General features: G+C 41.9%; 1 protein-coding gene across 12 annotated transcripts in view; it reads left to right on the top strand.

Annotated features, from left to right (window-relative positions):
- Positions 1–21,450, top strand: part of Map3k5 (mitogen-activated protein kinase kinase kinase 5) — a 182,124-nt gene that overhangs the window by 150,656 nt on the left and 10,018 nt on the right. For 9 of the 12 annotated variants that reach the window (XR_007212119.1, XR_007212120.1, XM_048354152.1 and 6 more), the window contains 5 exons: positions 4,063–4,240; positions 4,527–4,695; positions 8,167–8,352; positions 11,003–11,108; positions 18,601–18,856. Coding sequence is in view for 9 of the 12 variants with exons in the window: in XM_048354152.1 (XP_048210109.1) it covers positions 4,063–4,240; positions 4,527–4,695; positions 8,167–8,352; positions 11,003–11,108; positions 18,601–18,856 (895 nt within the window). In the remaining 3 variants the exon portion in view is untranslated. Of the gene's footprint in view, positions 1–4,062; positions 4,241–4,526; positions 4,696–8,166; positions 8,353–11,002; positions 11,109–13,354; positions 13,458–18,600; positions 18,857–21,450 lie in introns of those variants that run through there. The other 3 variants (XR_007212121.1, XM_048354153.1, XM_048354158.1) reach the window with 3 other exon arrangements.

Genomic DNA, 21,450 nt, shown 5'->3' with positions numbered 1-21,450 from the left:
CCGTGTTTCTCAGCCTTCTGAGCAGCCTGCTATGATACCTAGAAATAGGTACTTTCTAGCTATATCACATGTGACAACTTACTTGTTTTAGCTGTCACTCTAGTGTCACCCTGTGCTAGTACCACCGCCTACTTCACAGAGTTGCTCCATCCACAATGATTTGATCCTTTCCAGGCAGCTTGGGTTTTGTTCAGAGGAAACCAGTTCCTGTCACACAAGCATTTAACTTCTGTGGACTCAGTTATGCACACTGCTGAGCAGTTCCCTGTGCCTCAGAATGAGGGTGCAATGGGAGGTTACATCCACAGAGCTCCGGTCAGCTATGCCTTCATGTACCCTCTCATTTTTGTGCTCAGGCTGATTCAGTGGGAGTTTGGAATCTGCATTATCTTTACCATGTAATACCACTTACCATGTTATGGGATCTTGAGGATTTATAATCAGGGAGGGTGAGTGTTAGGCTCACAGCTGGGGTCCCTTGTTGACTGGCCGGCCTTGAACATGACTCACTCTGTCACCACATCTGTCCAGTGAGGTCAACTAGACTACCTGCTTATGGGGGTGTGAAAAGGAAATGAGACCAATTATTCTCACTACAGTTTTGTTCTTCTTGCTCTGGCTCCCTGAGCAAGGTTCCAATGCTTGGTATCTTGTTAGTACCAAGAAGCTTGTTGGAAGTTGTGGACTATAGCCTGAAGGTCCCCTGCCCTTTTCCTAAGGGCTTCCTGATTTTCCAAAGTCAAAACTGCCCTAAGCCTCCTGATGCTCTGGACCTTTCACCAGCTAGTAAGTATCTCTCCTTGTCTGCCTTCTCTCCTCCTTTCTTAGCTAAGACAAGGACTTGGGCCTACAAAGAATGGGCATGCCTACAATCCCCACATGATTAGACCATGCAGATTCTCAGCTGAAGAAATTTCCTTGCATGGATAGGGGGCCATGAGTGCTTCGCTATCCACCCAAGGAAAGCAAAACACATAACCTAACTAGGAAGGAAACCCCATACAGTGGTTTTCTGGTATTGCTGAGAACTTCAGAACTCCCTGCAAACTACAACTATGAGAACATCACATCCCGCTCTTCCTTTTTCAGATCAGAATATGTAATAGGCCTCTTCCTTCCCCCATCGTCTTTCACTGGCCATATGCCTGGTTCTGTCAAGAGCACAACCACTGCCCTGCCTGGGGGCCTCTGCCTTCGCAGCTGCATGTGGCTTCCTCTAGGGAAAGTTGTGGGAAGGTGGCGTTGATGAGGTCCTCTTTTTCCTGTGGGGAGAAACATAATATCTTAGTCCATTTTCTGTTCCTATCACCAAATGCTACACACTAGATCATTTATAAGATGAAGAACTCCCAGTTCTGGAGATCCAAAAGCATGGTACCAGCGCTGCTTCACAGCAGGTGAGGGCTTTGTTGCTGGTGTGGGCTCTCTTGCAGAGTCCCAACATGGTGCCTAGCATCACATGGGAACACAGAGCCAGAAAGGCAGAGAGAGAGATCACTTGTATGACAAAGCCACATAACCCATGAATCTTCGAATCCATTAATCCTTTGGTGGAATTCCATGTAGTGTCTTCCCTCACGACCCAGTCACCTCTTAACAGTTCTGCGTAATCTCACTTGTAAATACCTCATAATGGAGGTGAAGTTTGACCATGAGTTCTGGTGAGATGTTTAAACTATAGCACATGAGGGATATCTAAACTCCACAGCTCCCCCAGTAACTGCATGCAGACTCAAAGATTGAAGTCATTTACTTTAACTTAAGCAGTTATTGTGTACTTACTGTGTGCATGGGAAATGTACCAGGCCTGGATGTTTTATGATGATAAAGGTTGTACTCTTGGCTTAAGGAGCTACTGTTCGTGTAAAGGAGACACAGAGGCTAAATGTCAACCACACCATAGTATAAGTTAGCTGCAGAGGGGGAGAGCCTGACTGAAGTCAGTCTAAGTGTGAGTTCCATGAAGACTTTCCAAGGGGCAGGACCTGATGAATAAAGATGGCCACCCAATAAATGGTCTGTGATCAGTCACTGTATATTGGACAAATGAATGTATGGGCCTAACAGAGAAGGAGGATCAGGTTCACTAATTTAAAATCAAGCAGAGCAGAAACCAAGGCTTGTACATACAGGGCCTGCAAAACATCTGCAAATCTCTTTCTGGGATGAGCCATAATGACACACACTGGGTTCCATTCTTAAGTGTATTCAGTCTTACTTCATCCAGTCTCTTTTTAGGCAATCAGTATCCATAGCAACCTTAAAATTCACAGATAAGAGCTAGGCTCTCTCATTACTGGGAAAGCAAACTACATAATAAGATCAAAAGAGTAAAACAGCAGTATAATTCAAGAACTCCTCTCTCTTGTTTAGATGAAGAACTCTTGTGTGGTAGTATTCTAGATAGAACAAATCTACTTGTCCCCAAGAAATATCAATTCAGTTTTTTAAGTACAGTGCCTCCGTTTCTTTTTCTTTTTTTTCTTTTCTTTTAATATTTTGGTACTAGGGTTTGAAGTCAGGGCCTCACACTTGGCTTGCTTGCTTGGCTGGCACTCTACCTCTTGAACCATGCTTCCAGCCCTTCTTTTTGTTAATAATGTTTGAATTTAAGGAGTTTCCTGCCCAGGCTGGCTTTGAACCTCAATCCTGTGGATCTCAGTTTCCCAAGCCGCTAGGATTACAGTAGTGAGCCACAGCACACCTCCATCTCTGATTGCTCACTTCCATCTCTGATGGCTGCATGTTCTGTAAAGATCACCCACCTTTGAACTGGTAAAGAAGCTCAGCATCACTGGGCCTCCTGAAGCGTGTCTATCCTTCCTCTGATCTCTGAGATTTGGGCAGTTGTTGACTTGTCCCAGCTCAAGAAAAATTAAATAAGAGGACGTTTCTAGGCAACCATGGCTTCTTTTTAGAACTTTACACCTGCCTTCTTTAGTAAAAGATGTTTGCAGCACTGAGATATTAAAGATGTTTTCGGCAAAAGTTATTCTTTTTATAGCCAATGTTTGATGAAACGTAGGCAACTGCTATTGTGGTACATGACTCTTAACAAAATAGAAGCCCCTGTTTGCTATGAAATTCTAGTACTCATAGTATCTGTTAACCAGCAAGGGCTAAAGGTCATCTAGCCTCTTGCTTTCCAAAATTTCGTGGGCAAAGAATGCTTTTTCAGTGCATCTATAAGCTAAACCATGACATAGAGTTGCCAGAGCATATTTGTTTTAAGTAAAACAGGACTGGACCCTGTCATTTGAACCCACAGCATCCCATTTAACCACCCTTGTAAGACAGCGCCAAGATGCCAAGGCAGAGTCTTAAATCTCTGAGGATTATGGCTTAAAAATGATGCTTCTCAACTGAGTTTGGAAGCTCACCCCTCTAATCTTTGCTATATGGGAGAGGAGATGAGCAAGATCATGATTTGCCGCCAGCTTGCAGAAGAGATTCCATGATACACCATCTCAACACACACACACACACACACACACACACACACACACAAATGCTGTGCACAGTGGGATGTACCTGTCTTCTCTGATATGCTGGAGGTGTAAATAGGAGGATTGCTGTCCAGGGACATTTAGGCAAAAATGGAAGACTATTTAAAAAAAGAACTAACCAAAATTACTGGAAATGTGGTTCAAGTAGTAAAGCACCTGCTTACCAAGTACAAGGCCCTGAGTTAAAACCCCAATACCACTGAAAGTAAATAATACATCTCATCTTTTATTTACAGATATGAAAACTATGAGTAAAAATAATCAAGTCATGATTAAAAACAAGACGATCAATGCCCAGGACTCTCCAGTCCTGCTGCTCTCTTGTTTGTCACCCTTGAGCTCTTCCTAGCAGGATCATGGAAGCCCTTTCCTAGCTGACCTTTGCCTGGGTTACACAGAGCAAGGGAGGAATCATAATTGCCCATGTGGAACCATTGTGCTGCTCACTGGCATGAGATATTTGACAAAGGATGCTGGTATCGTTCAACCAATGTTCCAGTAGGTGTCAAGTTTTTGAGAGCCTTCATTACCCTTTGTCCTTCTCCCATCCCCGCAGAGTTTCTGAGGAGTATCTCCTTGCCCGTCCCTGTGCTCGTGGAGGACAGCAGCAGCAGCAGCGAGTACGGCTCAGTGTCACCCGACACGGAGTTGAAGGTGGACCCCTTCTCTTTCAAAACCAGAGCCAAGTCCTGCGGAGAAAAAGACGTGAAAGGAATACGGACGCTCTTTTTGGGGTAAGGATTCAACTGCTTTCAGGTGAAAGTACATCTGCCTATCATATCCTAGCTACTCAGGAGGCTGAGATCTGAGGATCACAGTTTGAAGCCATCACAGGTTAAATTCACCAGACTTTCCAAAACCTGGAACTAGAGGTGTGTGCTTCAAGTGGCTCAGCAAGTGTGCAAGGTCCTGAGTTTAAGCCTTACACACACACACACACACACACACACACACACACACACATTGCAAAGTATTTTATTTTATAACGGAAACTGATTGATGTTGCATCTGTTTTTATAGCATTCCTGATGAAAATTTTGAAGATCACAGTGCCCCTCCTTCCCCCGAAGAGAAAGATTCTGGATTCTTTTTGCTGAGGAAGGACAGTGAGAGACGAGCCACCCTGCACAGGATCCTGACAGAAGACCAAGACAAAGTTGTGCGAAACCTAATGGAGTCTTTAGCACAGGTAAAGCATCGCATGTCTCCTTCATTTCCCAAAGTTTATGTTATTTTATTGCCCAGGCAAGCCTTGAACTCCTGAATTCAAATGATCCTTTAGCTCAACCTCTCAGATAGCTTGAACTACAAGCCTAAGCCATCATAACCAGCCCCAAATCTGTGTGTATTTGTGTGTGTGTGTTTGTATGTGTGCATGCACATGCATATATACACACGTGCATGTGTATTCAGGGCCTTGAGCTTGCTAGGCTAATACTCTACTGTCCAGCTTTGCTGCCTCCAACCTTTTTTTTCCCTATGTTGTTGTTTTTCTTCCTGTACTATTGGGGATTGAACTCAGAGCCTCATATTTGTCAGGCAAGTGCTCTACCACTCGAGTTATGCCTCCAGCCCCACTTCACGTTGGTTATTTGCAATATTGGGTCTCTCTTTATGCCTCTTCTGCTTTCTGAACAAGGTTTGACTTGGTCCTAATGGAAACCTCTGTCTAGCAATTAGTCTTAAGCTAGCAAGAAGATGAGAGGTAGCTGGGCTCTAAGCTTGGGGTAGGGTGAGGTTTGAGTATACTGGACAAGCCCACTGTGGTCATGTAAAAGACTGAGAATAGTATGGTTCAGATAATAGAAGCTAAATGTAGATGAAGAACAACCGGTGAGCACTTGGAGTACATTCCTTCATTCACCCAACTCTAACTGGTCATCTGTCAGATGCTAGGTACTTGGAGTTACCATGGACAAAAAATAAAATCTACATCCCAATGAAGTTGACATCCTAGTAGACATTGTAAATATTTTCCTGGGATGTCACATGGTGGTTTTGTGATAAGGTCTTGGTCTGGGATTCCAGCTGGCTTTTCCAGCAAATGGAAGTAGCAGGGGCTTACAGTGAGGTTGGACTTTATCACTGTTGAAGGCCTGGTGCCATCATTCAAAGGCTGTGTGATTTGGGCCTTCTCAGTGCCTGTACCGTTTCTGTGTCATAAGAAAATCTACCTGATAAGGTTACTATCAGAAATCATTGAAGTCATGGGCCATTTAGATAATTACAGAAATGGTTGTACAAATGTTATTACTGTTGTTATTATAAAGCAGATAATAATAGTTACCTATCTCTTCAACTGTTTTTTATAACCAGAAAGAAATAAATCTTTTTCATGTTTTCTGCAACCAAAAAGAACTAATTCTTTTTAATTGTTTAAAAAATATTTCTGGGTACATTTTCACATTTCAGTCTACCCTTTATAACAATATCAAGGGTAAGATGGTGGCTAGGTTCTCAATATGCAAAACCACGAACAGCTCCTTTAATCTGTACCATCTTCCAGAAATCCTCTGTGTGTGTGTGTGTGTGTGTGTGTGTGTGTGTGTGTGTGTGTGTGTGTGTGTACTGGCCCTGGGTCTTGAATTCAGGGCCTGGACACTATCCCTGAACTTTCTTGCTCAAGGCTAGTGCTCTGCCACTTCAGCCCTAGCTCTACTTCAGATTTTTCAGTGTTGACTTGGAGATAAGAGTCTCACAGATTTTCCTGCCTGGCTGGCTTGGAACCATGACTCTCAGATCTCAGCCTCCTGAGTATCTAGAATTTACAGGTGTGAGCCATGGGTGCCTAGCTCCTCTCCTGTTTGTTAAGGAAGCTTAAAGGACAGAGAGTAGAGACAAGTGCTACAGAAGGCATGGGGAGTTGTCCTGTGAGCAAGTGCTGTGGAATGGCACGCTGTCAAATGCTGAGTCAGCCCCGACCATCTCGCTGCCACCATTGAAAATGCCCAATTAATGAAGGCACATGAGGAGTTAACATGGAGGGACGGGAGATGGGACAGCAATTAGGACAGAAATAGCGATTACGCAAGTGGATGAAGTAGCCAGGACAGGAAGCCTTTCCCAGAACAGAGAGTGTGTGACACACAAACATCCAAAAACTAGAAGCAACATGTTTTTGTGTTGTGAAAACAAACCTAATGTGAAAATTTATGTTTGCTGTTGAGCTTGTTGGCTAACTTGTCAACTGATCCTTTAGTAAGATAAGCTTTCAATTGCTGAATAACTCACATGTTTTCCTGGACATATTTTCATGGTGTTATGGTTTTGCCTGTAAATCTAGACTTTGGGTATCATTTCGTTTTATGGTAAGAAAAACAAAAATACTCATGGCTTATAATTGTTCCCAGTGTGATTTTGACAATTTCATAATGATAGCTCTTAAACTTTTCAATATAATATTTCTTTATGAAAATATTAAAAAATGGGCAGACCTCCCAAATGAAAACATATGTAGAGAACAAACTGGATGGTTTCTCTTTTTATTTTAATAGAATCCTAGGAATTATAATGTTCACAGCCCAGTTGAGAAATTTAATGTCCTGCAGTTTAAAAAATGTGCAATATGAAATAGAAATAAAAATCCCATTGTGGTTTGGTGCCAGTGGCTCATATGTATAATCCTAGCTACTCATTTTAGTTCAAAGCCAGCTCAGGTAGGAAAGTCCATAAGACTCTTATCTCCAATTAATTACCAAAAAGCCAGAAGTGGAGCTCTAACTCAAGGGGTTGAGTGCCAGCCTTGAGCAAAAAAGCTAAGGAACAGCACTCAAGCCCTGAAGGCAAGCCCCAATACTGGCACACTCACATAAAATTCCATAGTTTCTTAAAGTCAAAGGAGAATATATAATATTGTACTGCATTTCCTTTCTAGGACCAGTGTGCCTTACTCAAAGTAAAAACATTCAACCTAAGCTTTAATATTTTGGTTTTGTCTGCCAAATTGCCCATTGGTTCATGGTTATAACTAATTGCCTCACTGGTGGGCAAAGAGTAGTTTTAAGGATGGAATTTGAGATCAGTTTGCTAGGAATTTAAGGGCGATGGAAGTACTGGGACACTGTGGCAGCACCCATTGGTCAGGACACACTGTGAGAGACACACTTAGCAATGAGAGAAATGGATGCTCGACCACAGTGCAGAATGTGATTCCAAGTGACTTCAAGTTTCAAGAGTTCGCACGGCTTTTCTCTGCTGCTATTTGTTCTCTTGGCATGCGTTCCCATGTCTGTCTGTTTCCCTTTTCTATGGTCATTCTCAACTCCATGGCTTTCACTTTCTTCCTTATAATTGGATACAGTTATGGCTCTGTTTTATGACCTCTCTCTGGACAGAGTTTGGAGTTAAGATGCTATGGCTTATTGCCTGAATCTCACTTGAGTGCCCAATTAAAATATCTGAGGAATCTCACTGCCTCAGCCTGTCCCTGGCTATTGGCCAATATGCCAAGTAAATGCTCTTTCTCTCAAAGTCTGGTTCTGGGTTGATGGTGAGGACTGTGGCTAAGAGAAGCCCTAGAGTTCAAAATGTGGTCTGAATTGCCTTTAGCAGGAGGCACCGGAAGCCCAGGTCTTCTCAAAAAAGGCTTTGAGAACGGTATGGCCATAGTCATTTTTTGCAGCATGAAGAGACTGATGGGTTTGTGCGGTCTTATCCCCAGGGTGCAGAAGAACCTAAACTAAAATGGGAGCACATCACAACCCTCATCGCCAGCCTCAGAGAGTTTGTAAGGTCCACTGACCGAAAAATCATAGCCACTACTCTGTCGAAACTGAAGTTAGAGCTGGATTTTGACAGCCACGGCATCAGTCAAGTACAGGTGGTCCTCTTCGGCTTCCAAGATGCTGTAAGTGAAATCGCAATGAGTTCTCGTCTGTTTGATGTAAGTGTGGGATACTTCCCTACCAATATGCATCTCTGCATCAGAATGGTTATTGAGTGTTTAATCCCCTCTGCTCCCAAAATAGATACACATAAAACCAACTCACCATGGGAAAATAACAAACCTTAGGAACATCTCCCCGAGCTGAACTTTGTTCTTAGTGAAATCACGTAGCGGATCACTATTTATTTCGGCGACTTTCACCGCATAGCAGGCTTTAGTCATGTGCTTTGTAGTACCGGGCAACAAATGCCATCTAGTGGCCACTGAGACGAACTTAACAGGACACAGCAATGCTGATGGTCACTGTGAAAAACAACCATTTGTTCCAACCAGGTTCCTTTGTAGAAATATCTTAATATATTTATTTTATAAGTATTCACTATATCATAGCCTGAAATATATTTCAGAGTACACACCATGACTGAGAGGAAATGTCTACATGATCTAATGAGAAATTGCAGAGAATTCTCTTTAAAACTGAGTTACTAGGCAACACAAACTTGAAGCCAGTTTTCTGACAGTCTGATTAAAACACTTGCTTTATTCTTGGAGAAAACATCTCTGAATACATGCCTAAGCTATCCCCTCCCAGAAGACCTTAGAAAGTGCAAGACACAAAAATAAGAATGTTAAGCTGGGCATTGGTAGCTCACATATGTTATAGTAGTTATTCGGGAGGCTGAGATCTGAGGATCTCAGTTTGAAGCCGCCCAATCAGGAAAGTCTCTGAGACTCTTATTGCCAACTAACCACCAGAAAACTGGAAGTAGAGCTGTGGCTCAAAGTTGTTAGAGTGCTTCTAAAAAGCTTAAGAACAGTGCCCAGGCCCTGAGGTCAAGCCCCATGACTGACAAAAAAAAATAAGTGTTCTTTATGATGTTTCTGATGTGCATATTAAAGCATGTTGTATAACTGTATTTAATTTTCAAAAATTAATTTACCTCTAATGGGTTTATTGATCGTATATACAAGCTGCCTTGATTGTTGCATTTGAAACATGAAATATCCCCAATTTAAAACCAATTTATAATCCTTCAACAGCCTCTAGTATTCTCTGAGACACTGAGTAAGCCACTTTGTCCTTGTATAATATTGTGAACAAGGACAAGAGTCCTGACTTGATTAAGGTCATACAGAGCAAATGCAACTGGCAATCGATCACTAATATAAATGCTAAAGGGCCGCTTACCTAACAACCAGGGAAACCCAGCCATCTGTAAATAGAGGGAAGCAATTTAGCTAATTTGCACTTGCCCACACATTTGGCCTTCATCCTAGAAGTTGGAAAGCAAATTGGCTGTAGAATTCAGAATAAGAGTTACTTGGTTTTAATTTTGGCCTCTGTCCCACGACACACACACACACACACACACACACACACACACACACACACACACACACACCATTCACCTGTGTTCTAGCATGCTTCCTGTCCAGAATAAACTCAAACCATAGCCATAGTTAACATGTGTATAATGAAGGAAGTATGAAGAGCAGGGCATGCCCTCTTATAAAGGATTCCACTTCTACCTAGTATATGTGAGTTTTAAGAGAAATATTCTAGGATACTAAATATTTTATCTGCTAGCTAAATAAGCAAGTCTTTTAAGGGACAAGGGCAATCTGAAAGGATTTCCTGGAATAAGTAGAAATGCTTCCCAAACCATCTCCTCAAATTGTTTGCTAAACCAGGGAGTTTGGGTGAGAATTGACCTAGGGTGGTACTGAGTGATTGGCACTCTCGCATCTGGCATAGGATTGCAACTTGGTCGTCTCTCAGTGTTGTTAAGGTCTTTACAAGAGGCCATTTCTGGAGGCTTTTGTCAACCAGCAAGTGGTACAGTTAATCCAAACTTTAAATGAGCCTTCCTTAGTCTTATGATAAAAAGTTGTCTTCAAAGAGGCAATGAATATGGAATATTATTCAGCCATTAAAAAAGAACAAATTCTCATTCAGGAAACAACATTGGCTTATATCTTGAAGACATTATTCCAAGCAAAATATGCCTGCCACATGAGGTCATATACTATAGAGTTCACTTATGTTTTCAGGAACTGTTTGGAATATGGAAACCTGTTTAATGGTGCAAAGGTTTTGTAAGATAAAGAGTTCTGTGGATAGTGATAATGGTAGCACTGTAATGTAAATGCATTTACTGTCATTGATGAGTGAAATCCTAAGTTTTATAGATGTTCTGAAAAACAAAGAGCAGAAAAGTCAGAAGCATATCTATTTTGGTGCCTATTTAAATAGATGAACTAGTGAAGCCATTGAAAAAGCTGCTCTGATGAGGATTTTGCATGTGCACTGGGTTTCTGGGACATTCAAGCAGAGTATCTTCTTATTTACAAAGGCATAAATGATGGCGGGAAGGAAACAGGCCAACATTATGGCAAAACTGAGGTCACACATTCATGCTCATCTCTCAGCCCATTTGCTTGCTTTTCCCAAATCACCAGAGTGTGCTGAAACACTCAACTGTGTTACTTGGCAGTCATAACATTTGTAGACAGAGGTCATTTTTATATAAGCCCTAGGGATTCTCTCACCAACCATTCTGCAGCTGTGGACTCAGTCCCAAGAAGATTGAATGTCACTTTCCTTTGCCAGGTCAATAAAGTGCTCCGGAATCACAACATCAAACCACACTGGATGTTTGCCTTGGACAGCATTATCCGAAAGGCTGTGCAGACAGCGATTACCATTCTGGTTCCAGGTGACAAATGTTTAATTACTCTGAACAATGTTCCTCTGTCATTTCACTTCTGATATCTCATTACTTGCCTTTTATTGATTGATTCTTTTATTATCTGTAAATAGTCTTATAGGGGTTTCAATTCAATTCAGGTGTCAGTTTATGAGTGCAATGTATCTTAAGCAATGTCATCCCTTCCATAATTCTCTCTCATCTGCCCCAACACCTCCCATCCCTTCAACATACTGGGTTCTATGTTCATATATGTACATTGAATATTATGACTGCATTTACCCACCATTCCTCTCTCCATCTGCCCTGCCGCCCTCCACCCCCGCATCCACAACCATCTAACAATGTTTCAGCTTCCTGGTATTCATTGTGTTCAACTCTAAGTCAGTTTGTTTACAAGAGTTATACCATTGGAATCCTCCCGTGGAGATACACCATACATTAGTCAGTTAGTTCATGTATATGTGCCCATGGCCCTGTGTGCTTTCATGTATGTTTATAGTTTATATCAATTTCCCTGTGGTTGCCTTTTTAAAAGTCATTTCAAAGCCACCAAATTAGATTTATCTCGTACATACAAGCTGAGCCCCTTCACCAAGAAATGTTGACTGTGAGGAAGATTTCCTTTCTTGTCTTTAAAGCGTATACTTGGACATGAGGAAAGCTAAAAAATAATACGTTACCCCAAATAAACATACTCCTGTGCTGACTTGTACTAGTGCTCCCCAAGTCTGCAGGACATTGAGTGATGGGAAGAGTCCCTTAAAATTACTGCGTTCAGCTGGGTACTGGTGGCTCATACCTGTAAACCTAGCTACTCAGGAGGCTGAGATTTGAGGATCATGCTTTGAAGCCAGCCTGAGCATGGAAGTCCATGAGACTCTCATCTCCAGTTAACCACCAAAAAGCCAGAAGGAGAGCTGTGGATCAAGTGGTAGGGTGCCAGCCCTGTGCATAAAAGCTCAGAGACAGCACGTAGGCCCAAGACTAGCACCTGGAGTAGTAAAGGCCAAACATTAAACAGAAAAGAAGAAATCTAAGATGGGATTTTAAAAACAAAAAGCCCTGTTTCTCTTTTAGAGCAGTTTGGTTCACCTCAGAATTGAGAGGGATGTACAGAATTTCCCATATAGTCTGTGCCCTGTATGTGGACAGCCTCTCTCAGTATCAATACTCCCCACCAGAGTGGCACACTGATTACAATGGACAGACCTACATTAACGCATCATCACTGGGGTCCCCCACATAGATTGCTGTTATATATTCTGTTCATCTGGACAGTGTGTAAGGACATGAATCAGTCATCACAGTATCATGCAGAATATTCTCACAGCCCTAAATACTGTGTTCTGCCTGTAGCCATTTGATTTTAGTACAGCTCCCAGATCATTTTGACACACAGCCAGATTTGGAAATCTCTGGTCTAGACAGCCTCGGCTATATTGGCAGTGAGACACAAAAGGGCTAGTGTTGCTGAAACACAGTTGATGGAAAGGGGAGCATGCTCATACTCCAAGGCAAACCTCCCAAGTGTTTTGACAGTCTACCCAGTAACAAATTCAAGCAAGCCAGATGCTGGTGGCTCATGCCTGTAATCCCAGATACTCATGAGGTTGAGATCTGAGGATCGTAGCTCAAAGCCAGCCTGGCAGACAAATCTGAGAGACTCTTATCTCCAGTAACCAGCAAAAGCTAGAAACAGAGGCAAGACTTGAGGGATAGAGCACCATCCATGAGTGAATAAATCTGAGCAAGAGTGTGAGACTGCATTCAATTCCCAGTATCTGTGTACACATACAAAAAAAAAAAAAAGGTTAAGCAGAGCTCTTCTACTCTGGGTGTACATGGTGGGATGGTGGTTAGATATTGCTAAATACATTGCATTTTAGGTAATAATTAGACACCATCCTCCAATAAATATATTCAGGACTCCTGTAGAAGTTGGTGATGATGAGCCTAGGGCGGGAGAAATAGATCAAATGAACCTGAGATATCTTGTGGTTCCAAAATGTAAGGAAATATTTAGAAAGAGCAAAGGCTTATTGAAAAGTCACTAGAGCCAACTTGAAAGAGTTCCTAATCTCCCAAATTGGAATAATTTGAGTAATGAAGTGAAATGAAATAAAAATAGTATTAGGGTCTAACAGTCAGCTTTTGATCACTCGTAACAAATACCTGAGATTGTTGACTAATAAGGACCAAAAAAGTCTATTGGCTCGTAGCGTTTGAGCTTTCAATTTATGATTGGCTGACAGCATTGCTTTGGGCCTGTGTTAAGGCAGAGCATCATGGTGGATATGCATAGCACAGCAGATTGCAAAGGGAAGGAAACTGATGGCTCTCACAGCCCCTCTTGAGGTATGCCTCTCATGACCTATGAACTTCTCAGTTAGGCCCACCCCTTAAAGATTACACCACCTACAGTGCTACACCAGTGCTCTGGGGACCATGTGGACCTTTGAGTACACTGATAACTTAAACCATAGCAAGATCAAAGAAGGACATAGTATCCATGAGTCCAGATTGTTATAAATAACTTTTTTGAGCAAAAAAAGCTCAGGGACAGCTCCCAGGCCCTGAGTTCAAGCCCCAGAACTGGCAAAAGGAAAGAAGAAGAAATGAAGAGAAAGAGAGAGAGATCGAGAGAAAGAAAGAAAAACAAAGAGGGGCTGGGAATATGACCTAGTGGCAAGAGTGCTAGCCTTGTATACATGAAGCCCTGGGTTCGATTCCTCAGCACCACATATATAGAAAACAGCAAGAAATGGCGCTGTGGCTCAAGTGGCAGAATGCTAGCCTTGAGCAAAAAGAAGCCAGGGACAGTGCTCAGGCACAGAGTCCAAGCCCCAGGACTGGAAAAAAGAAAACAAAAGAAAAAGAGAGGGGCTGGGATATGGCCTAGTGGCAAGAGTGCTTGCCTCGAATACATGAAGCCCTAGGTTCGATTCCCCAGTACCACATATACAGAAAACGGCCAGAAGTGGCGCTGTGGCTCAAGTGGCAGAGTGCTAGCCTTGAGCAAAAAGAAGCCAGGGACAGTGCTCAGGCCCTGAGTCCAAGGCCCAGGACTGGCAAAAAAAAAAAAAAAAAGAAAAGAAAAGAAAAAGAGAGAGAGACAGACAGACAGACTTAAGATATAAGTAGGAAGACTGGTGACATTCAAACACTAATCTATAAATTTGTCAGTAGTGTCTGTTGATTTCCTGTTTATAATCATTGTTTCACAGGCATATAAGATATAAGATAAGGTTGGGACACATTGCTGAAGGGTACAGAGAACTCTCTGTACTGTCCTGTAACTTTTCTGTGATTCTAAAGTTCTTTCAAAATCATAAGTTTTCAAAGCAGTGCTCAGTCTCCCTGCTTCAAAAAAGAACACACAGAACGGAGAATACAGTATACATGTCCTAGATGTTCTTTTCTCAGGCTGTTTTCTCACTTGCCCTCAAGAATCAGCCTTAAGATTATTGGCAACATTGTCTCTTGTTACTTCTCAAGAGCAGAGTGGGTGACTGGACTGAGAAATGCTGAGACCAGGATAATCATGCAAAGGTAGCGAGAATCCATCATGGGGATACCCTTCCTGCATGAACAATACTCTAAAAGCTGCCTGGAGTGGTCCATAGTACCACCAGTCATTCCACCGAATCAAGCATATGCCAGTGCTCATATTCACATGAAATGAACTTTAGTTACTGCTCGATGACGACATGAATATGCCCTGTTCCACAGCATTCTGATCTTACATGGATTCAGAAATACCCTGTGTTAAAGAAACTTGTTCTATTTGTTTTCATGTGGGGGATTAACGATTTCAAGTAGAGGGGTATGATATTGTTTCACACCGTCATGCTGTCTTAGAAATATGTGCCTGCTCTTCTTTCCTATATTGGTCTTAAATGCCATCCACTCATTGTAGGACACGAGTCTCTGTTTTTCTCCTGACATGTGGCTCTGTCCTGACACTTCACTCTGCTTAACATCCTTCCTACAAGGTTTGGTCCACCATGGAGTCTTGTTTCAAGCAACTCTCTTTTTCCCCCCAGACCAAATTCCTTCCTTCTTCAGTATCCCACATCAGGCCCTTAGCCTCCCTGAATCTGTCAGTGAGTAAACCAACCTGCCACTGGATTCAGCCATGCAAATGTGCTTACCTGTCATGCATTTATTAGTCAAGGGTCTTCAAAGAAGCAGCACTAATAGGCTATGGAGAGATAGATAGTAGATTTATTATAGGAATTGGCTCATGTGGTTATGGACATTAAGAAGCCCCAACATTTGCTGCCGCTATACCATAGAGCGGGAAGGCAATGGTGTGAGTCACTCTAATCTGAAAGAAGCTGATGTTGAACCTCTCAGTCCAAGACTGGAAGTCTGAGAACCTGGAGCAGGAGATGAGAGATGGCCCCAAGTGAAAAGAGAGAAAGAGAATTCTTTCTTGTCTACCTTTTTTTGTTCTCTTCAGGCCTGGGTGATGTCACCCCCATTGGTGAGAGTAGGCCGTCTCAGGTCACTGAAAGGTTCATCTCTTTGGGAAACACCTACACAGACACACCCAGAAATAAGGTGTTTCCTCAGCTATGTGGCATCCCTTAGCTTAGCCAAGCCGGCATGTAAAGATTAATGATCAGAATGCATGATGAATTACCTATGCAACTAGGTCTATAACTGAGGTACTTTTTAGCTGTGTTCTATTTGACTTGTAATTTCTTGCTGTCTTTTGGCATGCATCTTGGGCCCTTCTGTGTATCTGCCTCCACCTGCTTTAGACCATTACCAATATCATTGGTGTATTTTCCAGTGTTTAATCTAATGCAGTATGCTCGAAGAGCCACCATGTAAGGCTAGAATAACAAAACATTGCATTAGCTTGCAATTTTTCAAATTAATGGAAATCATTTTTAGTCATGCTTACACATATAAATGAGAGTTGGAAGGATATCAAGTTAAGGGATCTTTTTTTTTTTTTTTTTTTTTTTGGCCAGTCCTGGGCCTTGGACTCAGGGCCTGAGCACTGTCCCTGGCTTCTTCCCGCTCAAGGCTAGCACTCTGCCACTTGAGCCACAGCGCCACTTCTGGCGGTTTTCTGTATATGTGGTGCTGGGGAATCGAACCTAGGGCCTCGTGTATCCGAGGCAGGCACTCTTGCCACTAGGCTATATCCCCAGCCCAAGTTAAGGGATCTTTAAGCATAATAATAAATATCAAAAAATTCTTCCCATAAAGTAGCTTTTAAAATATGTATTATTATTGTAAAGGTGATGTACTGTGGGGTAACAATTACATAAGTGAGATAATGAGTACATTTCTTTTTTGAACAGTGTCAACTCTTCCATTGTTTTCTCCCAATTTTTCCCTGCTGACTCCCAGAAAGTAGGTATTATAGTTAGCAGAATTATAAAACTTCTAAATTATTGACATTTTTTTTCAGTTTACAAAGACTTCTGAAAAATACTTCAGAATAATTTTAGAAAAATTTCTAAGTTCCAATCTTTTCTAATTTGGTGTAGCATTATAGTATCTTCTACTTCACAGTTGCCTGTGAAGTAGAAGAAAAATTATGTATTATTCTCTTCAAAACCCAAATAATCCCAGAAGGATCGTTCTTTCGTTTTACCTATGTTGTCACTGTTGTTGTTTCGAGATCCTAATGCGTTTAGCTCTTGTCTTAGAGTTTACAAAGTTAATGTGTCTGATTTTGTGTCATTTGTACTGTAGATAAACTAGAAAATAAAGGAAATGGGATTTGGGAAAGAATCAGAACAGAAAGGAAGTTTGGTAAGCCATAATAGACACAGAGAGGAGGTAGAGAAACTAGAAATCATGTCATTGCAACCACTATGGCAAACAGTATAGTAAAATCCTTAAAAATTGAAAATAAGCTGGGTACTAGGGGCTTACACCTGTAATCCTAGCTACTCAGAAGGCTGAGATCCGAGGATCACAGTTCAAAGCCAGCCTAGGCAGAAAAGTCCCCGTGAGACTCTTATCTCCAATTAACCACCGAAAAACTGGAAGTGGGGCTGGGAATATGGCCTAGTAGCAAGAGTGCTTGTCTGGTATACATGAAGCCCTAGGTTTGATTCCTCAGAACTTCAGAAGTGGCGCTGTGGCTCAAGTGGCAAAGTGCTAGCCTGGAGCAAAAAGAGCTCAGGGGCAGCACCCAGCCCTGAGTTCAAGCCCATGACTGACAAAAAAAAATTGAACATAGAATTACCATGTGATGCAGCAGTTCTTCTTCTGGGTATATATCCAACAGAATTAAAAACATGATCTCAACCGAGGTGTCTGCCTCTGTTCATAGCAAGTTCATGGCAGCACTATTCCTAATAGCTAAGAGACCGAAGCAACCCAAATGTCAGTCAACAAATGAATGGGTAAACCAAAGATAGTACAAAAATGCAACCGAGGGGCTGGGAATGCGGCTTAGCTGTAGAGTGCTTGCCTTGTATGCATGAAGCCCTGAGCTCCATTCCTCAGCATCACATAAACAGAAAAAGCCAGAAGTGGCACTGTAGCTCAAGTGGTAGAGTGCTAGCCTTGAGGAAAAAAAAAAAAAGGTAATTGAATATTATTGGGACTTAAAAGAAAGGAAATTATGATATATACTACAACATGGACAAACAGTGAGGACATTGTTTGAAGTAATATAAGCCAGTAGTAAGATGAATATTATATTTTTCACTTGTGTGAGGTACCTAGAGTAGTCGAACCCAAGACATAGAAAGTAGAGTGGTGGTTTCTATAGGCTGTGAGGACAGGAAAATAGGGAGGTATTGTTTCTTGTGGATTGAGTTTCAGTTTGCAAAATGCAAAATTTTCTGGAGACAGGTTGCACAGTAATGTGAATATAATCAACACTACTGAATTGTATGCTTAGGAATGGATAAAGTAGTAAATTTTATGTCATGAACTTTTTTAACCACAATAAGAAAATTTAAGCTTCGAAAGGAGCTGAAGAAGCCAGGAGCCACCTAGCCTTAAAGGACAGTGTGCTTCTTGTTCAGAACAAAAGAGGTCGATTTTTAAGTACCTGCCCAAAGGAATATCCAGCAGATTTGGAGGCCCAAGGATGGGGGCCTGATGGGGTACACGGCTAGCACACACTAGAACTACTTGACCTTCACGAATCTGAATGAGCTCACCCATAGAGAATAAATAAAAACAAAAAAAAGCAATGGAGAGAATCCCAACTTCCAGCATCTGAGGGGAGGTTAGAAGATAAAAACACTCTGAGACAGAGAAGCAAGTAGGAGCCCAAAGGGAAAGCCAGTCACACAATAATCACTTCGCGGGCTTGGAAGCAGGCCTTTGGTGACCGTAACAAGCTGGCCATTCTGATCCTGTGAATTCTGTACGTTCGCTGGCAGAATAATTCTAAACAAATAGCAGAAACCCAGCCTTCACATGGAAGAGCAGTTTGGATAGTAAGAGGGACCCACTCTAACCTCTCGGTCCTGGAAACAATACGTTATATTTTGCTAACACTTATCACTGATACTATACCCAACAGAACTGAGGCCACATTTTAGCCTGGCATCTGAGAGTGACACTGCTGATCCGGAAGACTTGGACGTAGAAGACGACCACGAGGAGCCGCCTGCCAATCAAACTATCCGAAGACCTCCGGCCATCATGGAGGATGCCGTAGCCACTTCCGGAGTGAGCACGCTCAGCTCCACGGTCTCCCACGATTCCCAGAATGCTCACCGATCACTCAATGTGCAGCTTGGAAGGATGAAAATAGAAACGAATAGGTAAGTCCAAAACTGACGTCACTTTCTCTCCCCTACCCTCTCTTTTCTTATCTTTGTGCCAGTGCTGGAGTTTGAACTCGGGGCCTCATGTCCTTGCTTACATTTTTTTTCCCCCTCAAGACTGGTGCTCTATCCCTTAGGGATTTTTGTGGGGGTTTTTTTGTTTGTTTTTGTGGTGGTGGTGGTTAATTGAAGAAAAGACTCTCAGATACTTTGCTGCTTCGGCTAGCATCAAACCATGATCCTCAGTTCTTGGCCTCCCGAGTAGCTAGTATTACAGGCATGAGCTACTGGCATACAGCAGTTTCTTTCCTCTTACTTCTGTAAAAGTATATGTGTTTGGGGGTCTACTTTATATGTCTTATCTACAGAACGTGCATATTTTTATGTGTTCACAAACATTCCTTTATCTTGAATATGTATACTTAATTTACTGCTTTTCTCGTTAACAAGAGAGCTTGATTTGTCTCTTTGCCACTTTCTGTCTCTACTAGTTCAAGGCTACTTTGGAACATTTCTTCGCTGGCTTATCATTACACTGAGAGCTGCGGAGTAGTTGTGCTGTAACTTTCTAAACTGTCGTGGAAACACAGGCTCAGAGCAGCCTGTTCCTTCTGATAGATAGCTGAGAGACAGAACAGAAAGCCTGTGTTCTTGAAAGCCCTTGATTTGAAATATCAGATCCTTTCAGAAGAGGAACAGCTTAATGCTCTCAAGAAAACTAAGACTGCATTTTAGAAGCTTGAGAAAATTAGAATGGGCTACATTTATGACTCTTCTATTTTCAATCTGCTGTAAATTCTAGGTGACAATTTGTCTCTGAGCATTGGTTAGCATAAGACCCCATGATCAGGTTATTAAATGAGCAGTAAATACTTCTTGTTCTCCATGGATATTGGCACAGCTCAAGGTCTGAATCTTTATGATTTATAGCTTCCTGTGTTTGCTACCATTGACATGTGGGAAACGGGCTTTATGGCTCTGCACTTGTGGTGAAAACTTTTTTTTAGTGACTCCATAAAACTTGTTCAAATATTTAGAAACCTTAGATGAAAATTTGAGTTGTTTAGCAAAGTGATAAAAAATTGTATCATTTCTAGTCCTAAGTGTAAGTTCTTTTAAGTCAAACTTGAATATGAAACTTAGTACAAAGCTCCTCTTTTATTCAGAAACATCAATTTAGGTTGCATGATTTAGTAAATGCACACATACTTATGATCTATGATTTGCAAAGAGAAAACTCTTAAAATAAAGAGAAAACTGGCTCTCTGGTTTCTATATGCTTGTCTTATCCTTTAATGGCCAGCTCTTTATCTGCCATCTCTACTACTTAATAGAAAGGAACCTAGATCTTTTCTGAGTCTTTATCTAAATCTTGATGCTTTCCCATCCCCTATGGTGGGTACTAATGCATCACTTCATTTTTTATTCTTGCCTAATCCTCACTGGAGAGGAGAAAATTTCCTTCCTTATTATTTTGATCCAGCGCTCCCCACCCATCGCTTCTGGTCAGAATTGAACAGACAGGAAAGCTAGTTTGTGTACTTTAAAGAGCTGGTCTGTCTGCACTTCATGGCTATGTCAACAAGACCTGACTCTCTAAATACAGTTTGTGTATGTGTGTGTGCTTCTTTCCTTTCTCTCCTTTGGTCATTGGCTTCACCTTGTGCTTGCACCTGTTGCTGATTCTGTCTCCGGGTTTCTGGCAGCAATGACTTCTAATACTACTGTCTCCAACTCCATTCTTCTTGTCTCATCATTTTTCTTTGGAGCTTCTCTTGGGTCCTTGCTTTCATGAAAACCTTCCCATCTCGGTTGAGAAGACTAGGATTTGCCATGTTTATTACATTTCTTACATTGCATGGTTTATTACTTTATTACAGCTACATTTGTGCGTGTGTTTACATACTTACAATTGGATCTGTAAAAGCTGCAGGATTATTAGCTTCCTTTACCATTTTTGCAGTGGTGACTATCAAAGATCCTCCGGCACCTCCAGAAAAGTGAGATGAGTACAGTATTTCCCTCATTCACGATAGGAAGAGAGGGTAGCTGCTTTAGTACAAGCACTGAGCAACTGAACTTACACCAATCTTACCTATATTGGTCCTTGAAATTTTCAGTTAATATCATTTGCAATACAAGGTTATATGCTGCCTTCTGGGGTTGTAATTCAAGTGCTAGCGTGCTTATCTAGTGTGTGTAAGGCACTGGCTTCACTTGCCAGCCACCCCCGCCCCCCACCACTACACACACAAAGTCTACATGCAAAGTGAACTGAGAGGAAATGTGTTTAGGAACGGTTGTAGCTATCATATTAAAAGTCTTAAGCTTTGCCTGACTCTGACTCACACTTGTAATCCTAGGTACTAAGGAGGCTGAGATCTGAGGATCACAGTTCAAAGCCACCACAGAGAGACACATCTGACAGACTCTCCTATTTACTAGCAAAAAGCTGGAAGTAGAAGTGTAGCTCAAGTGGTAGAGTGCCAGTCTTGAGTGAAAAAGCTAAGCAAGAGAATGAGGCCCAGCCAGTCACAGGTGTCTCACACTTGTAATCCTAGCTACTCAGGAGGCTAAGATCTAAAGATCAC

The sequence above is a fragment of the Perognathus longimembris genome, chromosome 9 (assembly GCF_023159225.1).
Source record: "Perognathus longimembris pacificus isolate PPM17 chromosome 9, ASM2315922v1, whole genome shotgun sequence".
Lineage (NCBI taxonomy): Eukaryota > Metazoa > Chordata > Mammalia > Rodentia > Heteromyidae > Perognathus > Perognathus longimembris.
Note: the sequence above shows the minus strand (reverse complement) of the source record. Positions and strands in the feature narration are given on the sequence as shown.